The sequence below is a fragment of the Mustelus asterias genome, chromosome 24, assembly GCF_964213995.1.
Source record: "Mustelus asterias chromosome 24, sMusAst1.hap1.1, whole genome shotgun sequence".
NCBI classification, from domain to species: domain Eukaryota; kingdom Metazoa; phylum Chordata; class Chondrichthyes; order Carcharhiniformes; family Triakidae; genus Mustelus; species Mustelus asterias.
In genome coordinates this window covers 55,126,798-55,144,656 of record NC_135824.1, presented here as the reverse complement: position 1 = coordinate 55,144,656, position 17,859 = coordinate 55,126,798, and the positions used below count along the sequence as shown (strand labels likewise).

Below are 17,859 nucleotides of genomic sequence, written 5' to 3'. Positions count from 1 at the left end.
TTTCACCGTAACTTCATTGCAGTGTTAATGTAAGCCGACTTGTGACTAATAAATATACTTTACTCTGCTATTCGCCTCAGATGCTCCACGTGGTGACAAGTTCCACGTTGCAACCACTCAAGAAAAAAAAAAAATTCAAACCTTTTCTCACTCAGGAAGGAAATACTCTGTGGGCAGGGCGATTGGAGACAAGTGGTATTGGGAATAAAATCCTTTTTTTGAGTTCTCTGTACTTTATTCATTACAGTTTGCAACAGTGCATTACAGAACCATTCACGTTTAACGTTACATAGGGTTAGCACTGCTGCCTCACAGCGCCAGGGACCCGGGTTCGATTCCCAGGGACCCGGGTTCAATTCCCAGGGACCCGGGTTCAATTCCCAGCTTGGGTCACTGTCCGTGTGGAGTCTGCACATTCTCCCCGTGTCTGCGTGGGTTTCCTCCGGGTGCTCCGATTTCCTCCCACAGTCCGAAAGACGTGCAGGTTAGGGGTGGATTGGTCGTGCTAAATCCTTCCTCAGTGTAACCCGAACAGGAGTGTGGCGACTGGGGGATTTTCACAGTAACTTCATTGCAGTGTTAATGCAAGCCGACTTGTGGCACCAATAAATAAACTAAACTAAAAAGTCCTTTATTGTGCCGGAGATGCAGTCCAGTGATGGTGACGCCAGTTCCTGTTCCAGTTTGGCCACTCCCCTTCACTGGATTCTTTGGAAATTGGATTCCAAGTCTATTACAACAGGAGTGCCAAAGATCTCCAGCCCTACCCTTTGCCTCACAGACATCTCTCACCTCACAGCAGCAGAAATCTAACTGTCCCATCAGCATCAGACCTTCCCATGTAAGAAAAGCAAGTTTTTCCACATGCACATGTCACGCCCGCTCCTCTCCTCCCGCCCGGAGCACATAGTTTCAGTTGAAACTCCACGTGCAATACTGAAGGGGGAGGTTTCCGTATCATAAAGGCAAAACGTTACGCTGAGCCCTCAAATGGATGTGATAAGACCCTCATGGCACCCAAAGGCCAGGGAAGTTGCCAATGGCATGCCAAAGCCAATCTTTATCCCTCAGTCAGCCTATCTCCATAGAAACCCTACAGTGCAGAAAGAGGCCATTCGGCCCATCGAGTCTGCACCGACCACAATCCCACCCGGGCCCTATCCCCGTATCCCTACATATTTACTCGCTAATCCCTCTAACCCTCATATTTACCCACTAATCCACGCATCCCGGGGCAATTTAGCTTGGCCAATCAACCTAACCTGCACATCTTTGGACTGTGGGAGGAAACCGGAGCACCCGGAGAAAACCCACGCAGACACGGGGAGAATGTGCAAACTCCACACAGACAGCGACCCGAGCCGGGAATTGAACCCAGGTCCCTGGAGCTGTGAAGCAGCAGTGCTAACCATTGTGCTACCGTGCCTCTGACGTGCATCTATAAACTCAAAGATTACGTGGTCATTATTGCAATGTTGATTGTGGGATCTTACTGTGTGCAAATTGGCTGCCAGATTTGGTCGAGTCCTACAATTTCACTTCAAAGTGTACTCCAATGACTGTAAAGCACTTTAGGTCGTACATAGTTTGTGTAAGGAATGATCCAGATGCATTTCAATCTTTATTTAATACATTCATGGGATGTGGGCATTGCCGGCTGGGCCAGCATTTATTGCCCATCCCTAATTGTCCTTGTGGAGTCAACCACATTGCTGTGGAGCTGGAGTCACTTGTAGGCCAGACCAGGTAAGGACAGTAGATTGCCTTCCCTAAAAAGAACATTAGTGAACCAGATGGGATTTTATGACAATTGACAATTCATGGTCATAGAATCCTACAGTGCAGAAGGAGGCCTTTCGGCCCATCGAGTCTGCACTGGCAACAATTCAACCCAGGCCCTATCCCCGTAACCCCATGTATTTACCCACTACTCCCCCTGACACTAAAGGGGCAATGTAGCATGGCCTAACCTGCACATCTTTGGACTGAGGGAGGAAACCGGAGCACCCGGAGGAAACCCTGGAATACTGTGTGCAGTAAACCCTGGAATACTGTGTGCAGTATTGGTCCCCTTATTTGCGGAAGGATATATTGGCCTTGGAGGGAGTGCAAAGAAGGTTCACCAGGATGATACCAGAGATGAGGGGTGTTGACTATGAGGAGAGACTGAGCAGATTGGGTTTGTATTTGTTGGAATTTAGAAGGCTGAGGGGGGATCTTATAGAGACCTATAAGATAATGAAGGGGCTGGATAGGGTAGAGGTGGAAAGATTCTTTCCACTTAGAAAGGAAACTAGAACTAGAGGGCACAGCCTCAAAATAAAGGGGGGTCAGTTTAGGACAGAGTTGAGGAGGAACTTCTTCTCTCAGAGGCTGGTGAATCTCTGGCATTCTCTGCCCACTGAAGTGGTGGAGGCTACCTCGTTGAATATGTTTAAATCACAGATAGATGGATTCTTGATCGGTAAGGGAATTAGGGGTTATGGGGATCAGGCGGGTAAGTGGAACTGATCCACTTCAGATCAGCCATGATCTTATTGAATGGCGGGGCAGGCTCGAGGGGCTAGATGGCCTACTCCTGCTCCTATTTCTTATGTTCTTATGTTCTAACCCACGCAGACACGGGGAGAACGTGCAAACTCAACACAGACAGTGACCCGAGGCCAGGAATCGAACCCGGGGTCCCTGGTGATGAGAGGCAGCAGCGCTAACCACTGCGCCTCCCCATGTTGCGGACCATCCACGGGAAGGTGGCGCCGTAGTGGTATTGTCACTGGACTAGTAATCCAGAGACCCAGGGTAATGTTCCTGAAGAGCTGGGTTCGAATCCCACCACGGCAGCTGGTGAAAATTTGAATTCAATAACCTGGAATAAATGATAACCATTGTCTACTGATGACCATGAAACCACTGTCGATTGTCGTTAAAAAGCCATCTGGGTCACTAATGTCCTTCAGGGAAGGAAATCTGCTGTCCTTACCCGGTCTGGCCTACATGTGACTCCAGAGCCACAGCAATGTGGTTGCCTCTTAACTGCTCTCAGGGATGGGCACTAAATGCTGACCCAGCCAGCGACACCCACATTCCATGAATGCAGAAACAACTACACTATTCCAGTGCACATACCAAATGCATTACTTAACTATCCCTGCCCTAAAAAGCAAAGGAAAATGTTCACTCTAAATGGGCTAACTTAAGATAATCATTCAGTGGAGGGGGAGAAGAGGAGTTTATTTTTAAATATGACCTACACAGGTGGGTAAAGCAAATTCAAAAATTTACAAGATGAGAATTGGATAATTACTTGAATAAAGTTTCTTTAAAGTTTATTTATTATTGTCACAAGTAGGCTTACACTAACACTGCAATGAAGTTATTGTGAGATTCCCCTAGTCGCCACACTCCGGCGCCTGTTCGGGTCAATGCACCCTAACCAGCACGTCTTTCGGACTGTGGGAGGAAACCGGAGCACCCGGAGGAAACCCACGCAGACACACGGGGGAAGAACGTGCAGATTCCGCACAGACAGTGACCCGAGCCGGGAATCGAACCCAGGTCCCTGGCGCTGTGAGGCAGCAGCGCTAACCCACTGTGCCACCGTTGCCTCCCATTCCTGGGACTCTTGGGGGGTGGGGGGGGGGGGGGGGTGTGTGTGGTTGAGGGGGGGGGGGGGGAAGACAGGGGTGGGATGAATTGGAGCTGGCATAGGTGTAACGGCATCTTCCTGTCAACAACAACGTGGTCACGCAGACAAGTCAAAAAACAGGCAGTGTGCACACACACACCGACTAATAATAGATGGTGAAACTGGATAGTTGCTAACCACAAGAGTTTTGATAGTTCAGGGGTGAGAGACTGTAAAGGTTACAGCAACACAGATGTAACGGCTTCTAGTCGGAGAGGTTAAGGTGCCACACTGGACAGTGGGGAGGCCGGGGTAGCGAATCTTTCTTACCCAGAGAAAGAATTGGGCAACACAAAAGGAAAACTGCAACACTGCAGATGTAGCAGGCCCCTAGATTAAAGATCACAGACTGCTGGAAAAGCTCGGCGGGTCAGGCAGCAGCTCTGGGGAGAGAAACAGGGTTTTAAGTCTACAAGATTATGAGGGGCATGGACAGGGTGGATAGTCAGCAGCTTTTTCCCAGGGTGGAAGAGTCGATTACTAGGGGGCCACAGGTTTAAGGTGCGAGGGGCAAGGTTTAAAGGAGATGTAGGAGGCAAGTCTTTTACACAGAGGGTGGTGGGTGCCTGGAACTCGCTGCTGGGGGAGATTGTGGAAGCAAATGCGATAGTGACTTTTAAGGGACGTTTTGACAAATACATGAATAGGATGGGAATAGAGGGATATGGTCCCCGGAAGGGTAGGGGGTTTTAGTTCAGTCGGGCAACATGGTCGGTGCAGACTTGGAGGGCCGAAGGGCCTGTTCCTGTGCTGTAATTTTCTTTGTTTAGGGTCTGTGCAACTTTTCATCAGAGCTGTAGATGGGTTTTATGCTGTGGAGGGTGTGAGAGTGTGTGAGAGTGTGTGTGTGTGTGCGTGCGTGCGTGTGTGTATGTGTGTGAGCGAGTGTGTGTGTGAGAGTGTGTGTGTGTGTGTGTGTGTGTGTGTGTATGTGTGTGAGCGAGTGTGTGTGTGAGAGTGTGTGTGTGTGTGCGTGCGTGCGTGTGTGTATGTGTGTGAGCGAGTGTGTGTGTGAGAGTGTGTGTGTGTGTGTGTGTGTGTATGTGTGTGAGCGAGTGTGTGTGTGAGAGTGTGTGTGTGTGTGCGTGCGTGCGTGTGTGTATGTGTGTGAGCGAGTGTGTGTGTGAGAGTGTGTGTGTGTGTGTGTGAGAGAGAGAGAGAGAGAGAGTGTGTAGGTGTTCAGGAGAGATTAAGTGACAAGGATGTCACAGGAGTGATAGGTTCATCTCTCTGGAAACTAATGCTTAAGTTGTGAAATATATTAACGCGCATTTAACTGTTTACTCAATTTATTTATTGAACTTATTTATTAGTCACTCGTCGGTTTACATTAACACTGCAATGAAGTTACTGTGAAAATCCCCTAGTCGCCGCACTCCGGTGCCTGTTCGGGTACACTGAGGGTGAATTGAGCATGGCCGATGCACCCCTAACCAGCACGTCTTTGGACTGTGGGAGGAAACCGGAGCACCCGGAGGAAACCCACGCAGACACGATGAGGGGCATGGATGGGGTAGATAGGGAGCAGCTGTTTCCCTCAGTTGGAGGGTCAGTCACGAGGGGACATAGGTTCAGGCTGAGGGGCGGGAGGTTTAGAGGGGGGAAAATCTTTGTACACAGAGGGTGCTGACTCTCTGGAACGCGCTGCCTGGGAGGGTGGTGGAGGCGGGTTGCCTCACATCCTTTAAAAAGTACCTGATGAGCACTTGGCACGTCACAACATTCAGGGCGAGGAGTGCTGGCAGATGGGATTAGGGTGGGAGTTCAGGTGCTGCTACTGGGTCGGTGATGGGCCGAAGGGCCTCTTCTGCACTGTGTGATTCTATGATACAGAATGTGCAGACTCTGCGCAGACACTGACCCCAAGCTGGGAATCGAAGCAGAATCCCTGTCGTGGTGAGGCAGCAGTGCTTGCCACTGTGCCAAACAATGTAATGTCACTCATTATTTATGTTAGTTTTCACTAGTAAATCCCACTCTTAAATCACACGGACAGGAACAGCTTTGAATGATCTTGCTGCTGATGTAACAGAGGCAGGGGTTGCATTTGTACGCTCACCTCCAGAGCCTCAAAACACCCCAAAGCCCTCTCAAGCCAATGAAGTGTCGTCACGAATGCTATGTAGGCCATTCAGCCCCTTGTTCCGCTTCATCTGCCATCCATTAGATCATGTGACCAGCACCACACTGTCATTGGCCAATCTTTGTTCCACTGTCACTCACCTGCCTCACAGCAAATGGGTACACAAGACCAACACCCTGGGGGTGTGGAGGGCTACCATTGGCCAGAAACTGAAACGGACCGGCCACATTGTGGCTAAAAGAGCAGACCAGAGACTGGGAACCCTGCGGTGAGTAACTCACCTCCTGACTCCCCGAAGCCTGTCCACCAACTACAAGGCACAAGTCAGGAGTGTGATGGAATACTCCCCACTTGCCTGGATGGGTGCGGCTCCAACAACACTCAAGAAGCTCGACACCATCCAGGACAAAGCAACCGGCATGATTGGCACCCCATCCACAAACATCCACTCCTTCCACCACCAACAAGGGCGGCACGGTGGCACAGTGGTTAGCACTGCCGCCTCACAGCGCCAGGGACCCGGGTTCGATTCCCGGCTCGGGTCACTGTCTGTGCGGAGTCTACACGTTCTCCCCGTGTCTGCGTGGGTTTCCTCCGGGTGCTCCCGTTTCCTCCCACAGTGCAAAGATGTGCGGGTTAGGGTGGATTGGCCGTGCTAAATTGCCCCTTAGTGTCAGGGGGACTAGCTAGGGTAAAAGTGCATGGGGTTGTGGGGATAGGGCCGGGGTGGGATTGTAGTCGGTACAGACATGATGGGCCGAATGGCCTCTTTCTGCATTGTATGATTCTAATACACAGTGGCAGCCGTGTGTACAAATGACAAGATGCACTGAAGGAACTCACCAAGGTTCCTGAGACAGCACCTTCCAAACCTGTGACTGCTACCGTCTCGAAGGACAGGGGCAGCAGACGCATGGGAACACCACCGCCTGCAAGTTCCCAGCGACAATTAATTGCTATAAAGTTTCCTGTTACTATTATCTAATCAGGAATCCTAGTGACTCCTTTAGGCACAGAGATTGGCAAGTGAGAAGTAGGATTTTATTTTTAAAGCCTGGACTTCTGGTGGACACCATTCACATCTTAGACATCGATCAGCAACACCCCCTCCCCAGACGCAAGCACACAGAGGGCAAGTTCCCCCACTAAACTACGGCCAGAATTTTCAGGGGCGCATTCTGGAAACCCATGGCGGAGGTTCGCCGTCAGGGGGCCGGTAGATCCCAGCGATGGGAACAGCTGGAAAATTCCAGCCTCCTACGTATGTTTTAAAATGAACAATTTGCATTGATATAGCGCCTCTCACAGCACAAAGAACTTTTCAATTCCTGCTGCAATGCAGGAAACACAGCAGCCAATTCCCACAGCAAGATCCCACAAGTGGCACAGTGGGTTGGCACTGCTGCCTCATGGCGCCAGGGACCCCGATTCCGGCCACGGGTCACTGTCTGTGTGGAGTCTGCATGTTCTCCCCCGGGTGCTCCTGTTTTCCTCGCACACTCCAAAGATGGAGTGGCCATGCTAAATTGCTCCTTAGTGTCAGGGGAATTGGCAGGGTAAATACATGGGGTTACGGGATAACCCTGGGCCCCTTAGTGTCCAAAGATGTGCGGGTTAGGTGGATTGGCCATGCTAAATTGCCCCTTAGTGTCCAAAGATGTGTAGGTTGGGTGGATTGGCCATGCTAAATTGCCCCTTAGTGTCCAAAGATGTGTAGGTTAGGTGGATTGGCCATGCTAAATTGCCCCTTAGTATCCAAAGATGTGTAGGTTAGGTGGATTGGCCATGCTAAATTGCCCCTTAGTGTCCGAAGATGTGCACGTTTGGTGGATTGGCCATGCTAAATTGCCCCTTAGTATCCAAAGATGTGCAGGTTTGGTGGATTAGCCATGCTAAATTGCCCCTTAGTGTCTGAAGATGTGCAGGTTTGGTGGATTGGCCATGCTAAATTGCCCCTTAGTGTCCATATTTTGCAGGTTTGGTGGATTGGCCATGCTAAATTGCCCCTTAGTGTCCAAAGATGTGTAGGTTAGGTGGATTGGCCATGCTAAATTGCCCCTTAGTGTCCAAAGATGTGCAGGTTAGGTGGACTGGCTAAATTGCCCCTTTAGCATCAGGGGAATTAGCTGGATCAATATGTGGGGGGTTAGAGGGATAGGGCCTGGTGGGATTGTCAGCTTGATGGGCCGAATGGCCTGCCTTCTACATGGCCGGGATTCTATTCCATGAAACAGCGAAGTGTTAATCCTTTTATTTTTTCTACCTTGGTTGAGGGGCTAATACAGGAGAGGGCACACGAGCAAACTCCCCTGCTCTTCTTCACAATATTACCGCAGTGGCGGAGAGACGCCTTCCTGAACTGCTGCAGTCTGTGTGGTGTAGGTACACCCAGTATGCTGTTCGGGAGGGAATTCCAAGATTTTGACCCAGCGACAGTGAAGGAATGGCCGATATATTTCCAAGTCAGGATGGCGAGTGGCCCGGAGCGGAACTTAGGATCATAGAACAGAAGCTGTACAGTGTAGAAAAATGGCCATTCAGCCCATCGGGTCTGCACTGACAACAATCCCACACAGGGTCTATCCCGTAACCCCATGTATTTACCCTGCTAATTCCCCCTGACACTCGGGCAATTTAGCACGGCCAATCCACCTTAGCTGCGCATCTTTGGACACGAAGGGGCGATTTAGCATGGCCAATCCACCTTAGCTGCACACCTTCGTAGGACCTAACCTGCATATCTGTGGCCTGTGGGAGGAAACCGGAGCCCCCGGGGGAGGGAACCGGAGCACGCGGAGGAAACCCAGACAAACACGGGGAAACGCCACACAGGCAGTGACCCAAGCCAGGAATTGAACCCAGGTCCCTGGGCGCTGAGAGGCAGCAGTGCTAACCTCTGTGGCACCGTGCATTTTCATCCATTCAGGTGGGGGGGGGGTCAGATTAACACCTCATTCGAAAGGCAACACCTCCAACAGAGCAGCATTCCCTCAGCCTGCCTCGGTTGAGTTCGGGTATCTATAATGGTACTTGCACCCGGAACCTCGTGACAGAGACTAGTTTTAACAGCCACCTGCCTGGTCACAAATCGGACTGTAAATCTCCTTTACCACCCCCACATTGGGTTGGTTTAGTGTTGCTAATAAGTTACAAGATAATCTGCAAAGGACTATGAGGTGAATTTATATTAACGGGGACAGTTGTTGCAATCTGGAACATGCTTGTGGACACAGTTACTTATTTAGTAACACTTGAAAGAGAACTGGATGGATGACGGAAAATGCAACTTTCAAAACATCCCAAAGCTGTTGACATAACACCTTTATAACTCCGCAAATATTTGAAGGGCTTTGTAGAATCATACACTGCAGAAGAGGTCCTTCGGCCCATCAAGTCTGTACTGACACGAGAGAAACACCCAAACTCCCACCTAACCCCATCTCCCAGCACTTGGCCCATAGCCCTGAATCATCATAGAATCCCTACAGTGCAGCAGGAAGCCATTCGGTCCATCAAGTCTGCACCGGCCACAATCCTACCCAGCCTCAATCCCCATGCATTTACCCTAGCTAGCCTCCCCGACACTAAGGGGCAATTTTAGCACGGCCAATCCACCTAACCTGCACGTCTTTGGACTGTGGGAGGAAACCGGAGCACCCGGAGGAAACCCACGCAGACACGGGGAGAATGTGCAAACTTCACACAGGCAGTGACCCGAGCTGGGAATCGAACCCGGGTCCCTGGCGCTGTGAGCCAGCAGTTCTAACCCACTGTTGCCAAGTGCTCATCCAAATCCTTTTAAACGATATGAGGGAACCCACCTCCACCACCCTCCCAGGCAATGAATTCCAGACTGTCACCACCCTCTGGGTAAAAAGGCTTTTCCTCACATTCCCCCCTAAACTTCTGCCCCTCACCTTGAACCTATGTCCCCTCGTGACTGACCCTTCAGCTAAGAGGAACAGCTGCTTTTTATCCACTCTGTCCATATCCCTCAATCTTAAAAGTTTATTTATTAGTCACAAGTAAGGCTTACATTATGAAGCTACTGTGAAAATCCCCTAGTCGCTACACTCCGCGCCTGTTCAGGTCAATGCACCTAACTAGCATGTCTTTTGGACTGTGTTTAAAGTTTCTTTATTTATTAGTCACAAGTAAGGCTTACATTAACACTGCAATGAAGTTACTGTGATATTTCCCTCGTCGTCACAGTCTGGTGCCTGTTCAGGTACACCGAGGGAGAATTTAGCATGGCCGATGCACCTAACCAACACGTCTTTCGGACTGTGGGAGGAAACCGGAGCGCCCGGAGGAAACCCACGCAGACACGGGGGAGAACGTGCAAACTCCACACAGACAGTGACCCAAGCCGGGAATCGAACCTGGGTTCCTGGCACTGTGAGGCAGCAGTGCTAACCGTTGTGCTACCATGCACACCTCGATCAGGTCGCCCCCCCCCCAGAGTTCTCTGTTCCAACGAAAACAAACCCAAGACTACCCAACCTCTCTTCATAACTTAAATGCTCCATCCCAGGCAGCATCCTGGTGAATCTCCTCTGCACCCCCTCCAATGCAATCACGTCCTTCCTATAATGTGGTGATCAGAACTGCACACACTGCTCCAGCTGTGGCCTCATCAAAGTTCTATACAACTCCAACATGACTTAGCTGCTTTTGCAATCTATGCCCCGATTGTTAAAGGCAAGTGTCCCATATGCCTTTTTTAATCACCCTACTCATACCTTTCAAGTCTTCAGAGATCTGGAAGGAGCAGGGAAGATCGGGGATGTCTTATGAGAAAAGATTGGACCTGTATCTATTAAGAGTTTAGAAAAATGAGAGGTGATCTTATAAAACACAAGATCCTGACAGGATGGATGCTGAGACGATATTTTCCCCCTATGGGAGGGATTAGAGCACAGTTTAAAAATAAGGGGTCTCACAATTAAGACAGAGGTGAGGAGAATTCTTTTTGTACATCTCGACAGGATCTGTGAAATTGGCCTTATTTGGACAGCAGAGTAGGTTGGGACATTGAACATTGTGACTGTTAAGTTGGTCAGATTCTTAATTGGCACAAAGTCAAAGTATAGAAGGTATACGGGAAAGTGGAGGTCACAGTCAGACAGCAGTCATCATCTCATTAAATGGTGGAGCAGACACGATGGGCTGAATGGCCTGCCTCTGCTCCGATGTCATCAGATCAGCCATGATCATATTAAAATGGCAGAGCAAGCAAGGAAGTTCTATTTCACCTGTTCCGCCATTCAATAACCACCATGACCAAGAGTGGGACTAAATTAAATAGCTCTCTCAAAAAAGGGGTTGGCATGGGCACCATGGGCCGAATGGCCCGCCTTTGGTGTGTGGTCTAGTTTCAGGTCATGTTTGGCTAATTTGGTGGAATTGTTTAAGGACATTACATGTGCAGTGGACAATGGCGAACCTGTGGATGTGGTGTATCTGGATTTCCAGAAGGCATTTGACAAGGTGCCGCACCAAAGACTGCTACATAAGATAAAGGTGCATGGTGTTACGGGTAACGTATTAGCATGGATAGAGGATTGGTTAACTAACAGAAAGCAATGAGTGGGAGTAAATGGGTGTTTTTCTGGTTGGCGATCAGTGACTAGTGGTGTGCCTCAAGGATCAGTATTGGGACCGCAATTGTTTACGATTTACATAGATGATTTGGAGTTGGGGACCAAGTGTCAAAATTCGCAGATGACACTAAAATGAGTGGCAGAGCAAAGTGTGCAGAGGATGCTGAAAGTCTGCAAAGGGATATAGATAGTCTAAGTGAGTGGGCGAGGGTCTGGCAGATGGAGTACAATGTTGGTAAATGTGAGGTCATCCATTTTGGTAGGAAAAACAGCAAAATGGACTTTTATTTAAATGGTAAAAAATTGCAGCAAGCTGCTGTGCAGAGGGACCTGGGTGTCCTTGTGCAGGAACCACAAAAGGTTGGTTTGCAGGTGCAGCAAGTAATTAAGGCGGCAAATGGAATTTTGTCCTTCATTGTTAGAGGGATGGAGTTTAAAAGCAGCGAGGTTATGTTAGAACATAAGAACATAAGAAATAGGAGCAGGAGTAGGCCATCTAGCCCCTCGAGCCTGCCCCGCCATTCAATAAGATCATGGCTGATCTGACGTGGATCAGTACCACTTACCCGCCTGATCCCCATAACCCTTAATTCCCTTACCGATCAGGAATCCATCCATCCGCGCTTTAAACATATTCAGCGAGGTAGCCTCCACCACCTCAGTGGGCAGAGAATTCCAGAGATTCACCACCCTCTGGGAGAAGAAGTTCCTCCTCAACTCTGTCTTAAACCGACCCCCCTTTATTTTGAGGCTGTGTCCTCTAGTTTTAACTTCCTTACTAAGTGGAAAGAATGTTGCAGCTATATAAGGTGCTGGTGAGGCCACACCTGGAGTACTGTGTACAGTTTTGGTCTCCTTACTTGAGAAAGGATATACTGGCACCGGAGGGGGTGCAGAGGAGATTCACTTGGTTGATTCCGGAGTTGAGAGGGTTGGCTTATGGAGGAGAGACTGAGTCGACTGGGGCTATACTCATTGGAATTCAGAAGAATGAGGGGAGATCTGATAGAAACATATAAGATTATGAAGGGAATAGATAAGATAGAAGCAGGGAGGCTGTTTCCACTGGCAGGTAAAACTACAACTAAGGGGCATAGCCTCAAATTAAGGGGAGCAGATTTAGGACTGAGTTGAGGAGGAACTTCTTCACACAAAGGGTTGTGAATCTGTGGAATTCCCTGCCCAGTGAAGCAGTTGAGGCTACCTCATTGAATGTTTTTAAGGCAAGGATAGATAGATTTTTGAACAGTGAAGGAATTAAGGGTTATGGTGAGCGGGCGGGTAAGTGGAGCTGAGTCCACGAAAAGATCAGCCATGATCTTATTGAATGGCGGAGCAGGCTCGAGGGGCCAGATGGCTTACTCCTGTTCCGAGGGCAGCATGGTGACACAGTGGTTAGCCCCACAGCACCAAGGACCCAGGTTCAATTCCGGCCTCGGGTCACTATCTGTGTGGAGTTTGCACGTTCTCCCCGTGTCTGCGTGGGTTTCCTCCCAAGTCCAAAGACGTGCTGGTTAGGTGCATTGGCCGTGCTAAATTCACTCTCAGTGTACCCGAACAGGCACCGGAGTGTGGCGATTAGGGGATTTTCACAGTAACGTCATTACAGTGTGAATGTAAGCCTACTTGTGACTAATAAATAATAAACTTTTTAAAAAATAAACTAAAAATAAGGGTGGCACAGTGGTTAGCACTGCTGCCTCACAGTGCCGGGGACCCGGGTTCAATTCTGACCTCGGGTCACTGTCTGTGCCGAATTTGCATATTCTCCCCGCGTCTGTGCGGGTTTCCTCCGGGTGCTCCGGTTTCCTCCCACAGTCCAAAGATGTGCAGGTTAGGTGGATTGGCCATGCTAAAATTGCCCCTTAGTGTCAGGAGGATTAGCAGGGTAAATATGCGGGGTTGCGGGAATAGGGTCAGGGTGGGATTGTGGTCGGTGCAGACTCGATGGGCTGAATGGTCTCCTGCACTGTAGGGAATTCTAGGGTCGTGCTTATGTTCCCACCACACTGTGACAGTTCCGATAGGCTATTGGCAATCCTCTGACTCACGTGACACAGGATTGCATCAGACACACATTTGATCAAATATGTTCCAGTTTTCCCTTTACAATTCAGATGGGAAAACAAAGGAACTTCTCCCCACCCTCTCCCCCATAAAAAAGCCCAGAGTGTGGTCAATTTCACACCACATGGGGGGCCACCAAATAGTTACAAAATTGAAATTCCACCAAATTCTTTCAACTCCCTCCCTTCTCCCCACAATGTATTTAAGTGCTGCTTAAAGAAATACAACTTAACAGGATTTTGGCTTTTAAATTTACAAACTAAACCCCCGGCAGATATTGATTAGTCGCTACTCAATTATGTGACCTTTTCTAATCGGAACTGGGTACAATGTCCGCGGTCAGGATGTGCTTCTGGGTGACTTGGTCGCAATGTTACTTTACCTGACCAGGTCCAGAAAGGAGTCAGTCACTTCCTTGGGTTGGGGCAGCGCCTCTTCCAAGCCCGGCAGCGTGGGGTTGGCCTCGGCCCCTTCCCCGGGCTGGATGATGAACGCCATGGTCACCCCGATGGCCGAAGCCATCAGGGTGGTGAGTAAGAAGAACAGCATGGCCCAGCCGCCCAGTTTGCCCAGGGCTCGGGGGTCCAGGCTGGCAGCGCCCGACACCAAACTGCAAACCACCAACGGGATGATGATCATCTTCAGCAGCCGGAGCAGCAGCTCGCCCGGGAAGGAGAAGTAGAGGACCTGGAGGCGGCTGAGCTGGAGCTCCCTGACCGAGAGGCCGATCACCACGCCGCTAATCACCCCGGCCACGGTTAAGATGACCAGCAGGTTGGATCTGACACATCCCCGGAGCTTGTGCATCTTGGCTTGGGGCTGCTTGCCGGGGCTGGATACATTGTTGCCAGAATTGGCTACATTGTTGGTAGAATTGGATACATTGTTGCCATTTGTAGCCAGGTGAACATCACCATTCGATGTAGCTTTTAAATCATCACCTCTTAACGCAGCCATGACTTCCTTAATCCACCCTCTTCTGGGCTGTTTACCAAGATGATTCTTATAATATATATATTACTCTTCACGCTTTCCTCTTCCCAGTCCAGAGTGAAATCCACAGCCAGTAGAGCAGGAAATGTATGGATGTAAGTGACACGCTGCGCTTTCATGGTGGAGCAGCTGGTCGATATCGTCGTCCCATGGAGGTGTGTGTACATGGACTGAACCCAATCAGTCACAAGCAGAGGTGGAGCCTGAGAGACAAGCTGCCCTTTTACAAGATGTGAAGATGCCGGCGTTGGACTGGGGTAAACACAGTAAGAAGTTTAACAACACCAGGTTAAAGTCCAACAGGTTTATTTGGTAGCAAAAGGTGTTGTGAGACTTCTTACTCTTTTACAAGGCAGTGGACTGTTCTCAACAAGATACAATCACATAAAATTCCAACAGGATTACACAGGCTTGATGTGGAGATGGCTGGACTGGGGGGTGGGGTGGCACAGTAAGAAGTCTCACTACACCCAAGTTAAAGTCGGCACGGTAGCACATGCTGAATTCTCCCTCGGTGTACCCGAACAGGCGCTGGAGTGTGAAGACTGTGGGCGGCACAGTGGTTTAGCACTGCTGCTTCACAGCTCCAGGGACCTGGGTTCGATTCCCGGCTTGGGTCACTGTCTGTGTGGAGTCTGCACGTTCTCCCCCCGTGTCTGCGTGGGTTTCCTCCGGGTGCTCCGGTTTCCTCCGGCAGTCCAAAGATGTGCGGGTTAGGTTGATTGGCCATGCTAAAGTTGCCCCTTAGTGTCCTGGGATGCGTAGGTTAGAGGGAATAGTGGGTAAATATGTAGGGGTGTGGGGGTAGGGCCTGGGTGGGATTGTGGTCGGGTGCAGACTCGATGGGCCGAATGGCCTCTTTCTGTGCTGTAGGGTTTCTAAGATTTCTAAGTTCAACAGGGTTTACTTGGTAGCACGAGCTTTTGGAGCGCTGCCCCTTAAGGGTTAGGTGCGTTGGCCGTGCTGAATTCTCCCTCAGTGTTCCCTAACAGGCGCCGAACTGTGGGCGGAATGGTGGTTAGCACTGCTGTTTCACAGGCATGATGTGGAGATGCTGGCGTTGGACTGGGGTAAACGCAGTAAGAAGTCTCACAGCACCAGGTTAAAGTCCAACAAGTCCTCACAGCGCCAGGGACCCGGGTTCGATTCCCGGCTTGGGTCACTGTCTGAGTGGAGTTTGCACGTTCTCCCCGTGTCTGCATGGGTTTCCTCCAGGTGCTCCGGTTTCCTCCCACAGTCCGAAAGACGCGCTGACCTTAAGGGGCAGCGCTCCGAAAGCTCGTGCTACCAAATAAACCTGTTAGACTTTAACCTGGTGTCGTGAGATTTCTTGATTCAGAGAGAATGGTGGGGGGTAGTTTTAGCACTGCTGCCTCACATCACCAGGGACCCAGGTTCGATTTCCGGCTCGGGTCACTGTCTGTGCGCAGTTTGCACATTCTCACCGTGTCTGCATCGGTTTCCTCCGGGTGCTCCGGTTTCCTCCCACAGTCCAAAAGACATGCTGGTTAGGTGCACTGGCCATGCTAAATTCTCCCACAGTGTCCCCGAACAGGCGCCGGAGTGTGAAGACTGTGGGCGGCACGGTGGCACAGTGGTTAGCACTGCTGCCTCACAGCGCCAGGGACCCGGGTTCGATTCCCGGCTTGGGTCACTGTCTGTGTGGAGTCTGCACATTCTCCCCGTGTCTGCGTGGGTTTCCTCCGGGTGCTCCGGTTTCCTCCCACAGTCTGAAAGATGTGCTGGTTAGGACGCATTGACCCGAACAGGCGCCGGAGTGTGGCGACTCGGGGAATTTCACAGTAACCTCATTGCAGTGTTAATGTAAGCCTTACATGTGACTAATAAATAAACCTTACTTCACTTTGAATGTTCCCAATGGTTGGGGGGTTAGTTTTAGCGATGATGCCTGGCACAGGCCGGAGACTTCGAGTTCGATTCCCGGCTTGGGTCACTGTCTGTGCGGAGTTTGCACATTCTCCCCGTGTCTGCGTGGGTTTCCTCTGGGTGCTCCGGTTTCCTCCCACAGTCCAAAAGACATGCTGGTTAGGTGGATTGGCCGTGCTAAATTCTCCCTCAGTGTTACCCGAACAGGCGCCGGAGTGTGGTGACTACGGGATTTTCACAGGAACTTCATTGCAGTGTTAATGTAAGGCTACTTGTAGCTAGTAAATAAACTTTAAGCTTTTATCCACCATACCCTGAGGACTGCGAACCACACCTTGAATTCAAAGTATGTGAAGGCGAGTGAGAGTCTTCTCCTGACTTACACGGATGTCAACAAACCTAACAGGATCTCTCCTCTACTTCAATCGATTGTTAAATAAATAGCTTGTGAATGCAGCACAAGGTGTTCCTGAGCCTTTAGTTGAACTTTGCCTGTTGCCACAGTTTGCCAAGCCAGAAGATTGTGGCTTCAGGCACTCCGAGTACTTAATCCATTATCCAGGCTGACACAGGTTTGCAGGAGATACTAAAACCAGGGCCTCTTTGCTTCTCTGAGGTGGAGTTGATTTGATTTGATTTATTATTGTCACATGTATTAACATACAGTGAAAAGTATTGTTTCTTGCGCGCTATACAGACAGAGCATACCGTTCATAGAGAAAGAAAGGAGAAGGTGCAGAATGTAGTGTTACAGTCATAGCTAGGGTGTAGAGAAAGATCAGCTTAATGTGAGGTAGGTCCATTCAAAAGTCTGACGGCAGCAGACTTGGTACGGTTGGTACGTGACCTCAGACTTTTGTATCTTTTTCCCAACGGAAGAAGGTGGAGGAGAGAATGTCCGGGGTGCGTGGAGTCCTTGATTACGCTGGCTGCTTTTCTGAGGCAGCGGGAAGTGTAGACAGAGTCAATGGATGGGAGACTGGTTTGTGTGATGGATTGGGCTACATTCACAACCCTTTAGAATTTCTTGTGGTCATGGTCAGAGCAGGAGCCCATACCAAGCTGTGATACATCTGGAACGAATGCTTTCTAGGGTGCATCTGTGAAAGTTGGTGAGAGTTGTGGTCCGTGACCTCAGACTTTTGTATCTTTTTCCCGACGGAAGAAGGTGGAAGAGGGAATGTCAAATTGGTCTTCTAAGAAAGTAGAGATGTTGCTGGGCTTTCTTAACTATGGGGAGGGGGGGGGGGGGGGGGAGGGGGGGGGAGGGGGGGGGGGGGGGGAGACCAGGACAGGTTCTTGGTGACCTGGACACCTAAAAACTTGAAGCTCTCGACCATTTCTACTTCGTCCCCAGTGAGTAAAATATCAGGCAGCATTATTTCTAAGAAGAGCAGGGGAGGTTTGGCCTGGTGTTCTGGTTAGTATGCATTCCCCCATCAACATTCCTGTAACAGATTGTCGCATGGGGTCTGAACCCATCACCTGAAATGGGCAGATCATAGCCCAGTGGGCTGTACCCCATAGTGACTGTCTACTCC

The 17,859-nt window shown here is 50.0% G+C and overlaps 1 protein-coding gene across 2 annotated transcripts in view; it reads right to left on the bottom strand.

The window, feature by feature from the left end:
• Positions 1–14,941, bottom strand: part of LOC144511417 (neutral amino acid transporter B(0)-like) — a 61,183-nt gene extending 46,242 nt beyond the window's left edge. For both annotated transcript variants that reach the window (XR_013500819.1, XM_078241752.1), the window contains exon 1: positions 13,821–14,941. Coding sequence is in view for 1 of the 2 variants with exons in the window: in XM_078241752.1 (XP_078097878.1) it covers positions 13,821–14,395 (575 nt within the window). In the remaining variant the exon portion in view is untranslated. The remainder of the gene's footprint in view (positions 1–13,820) is intronic.
• Between the last annotated feature and the right edge of the window lie 2,918 nt (positions 14,942–17,859).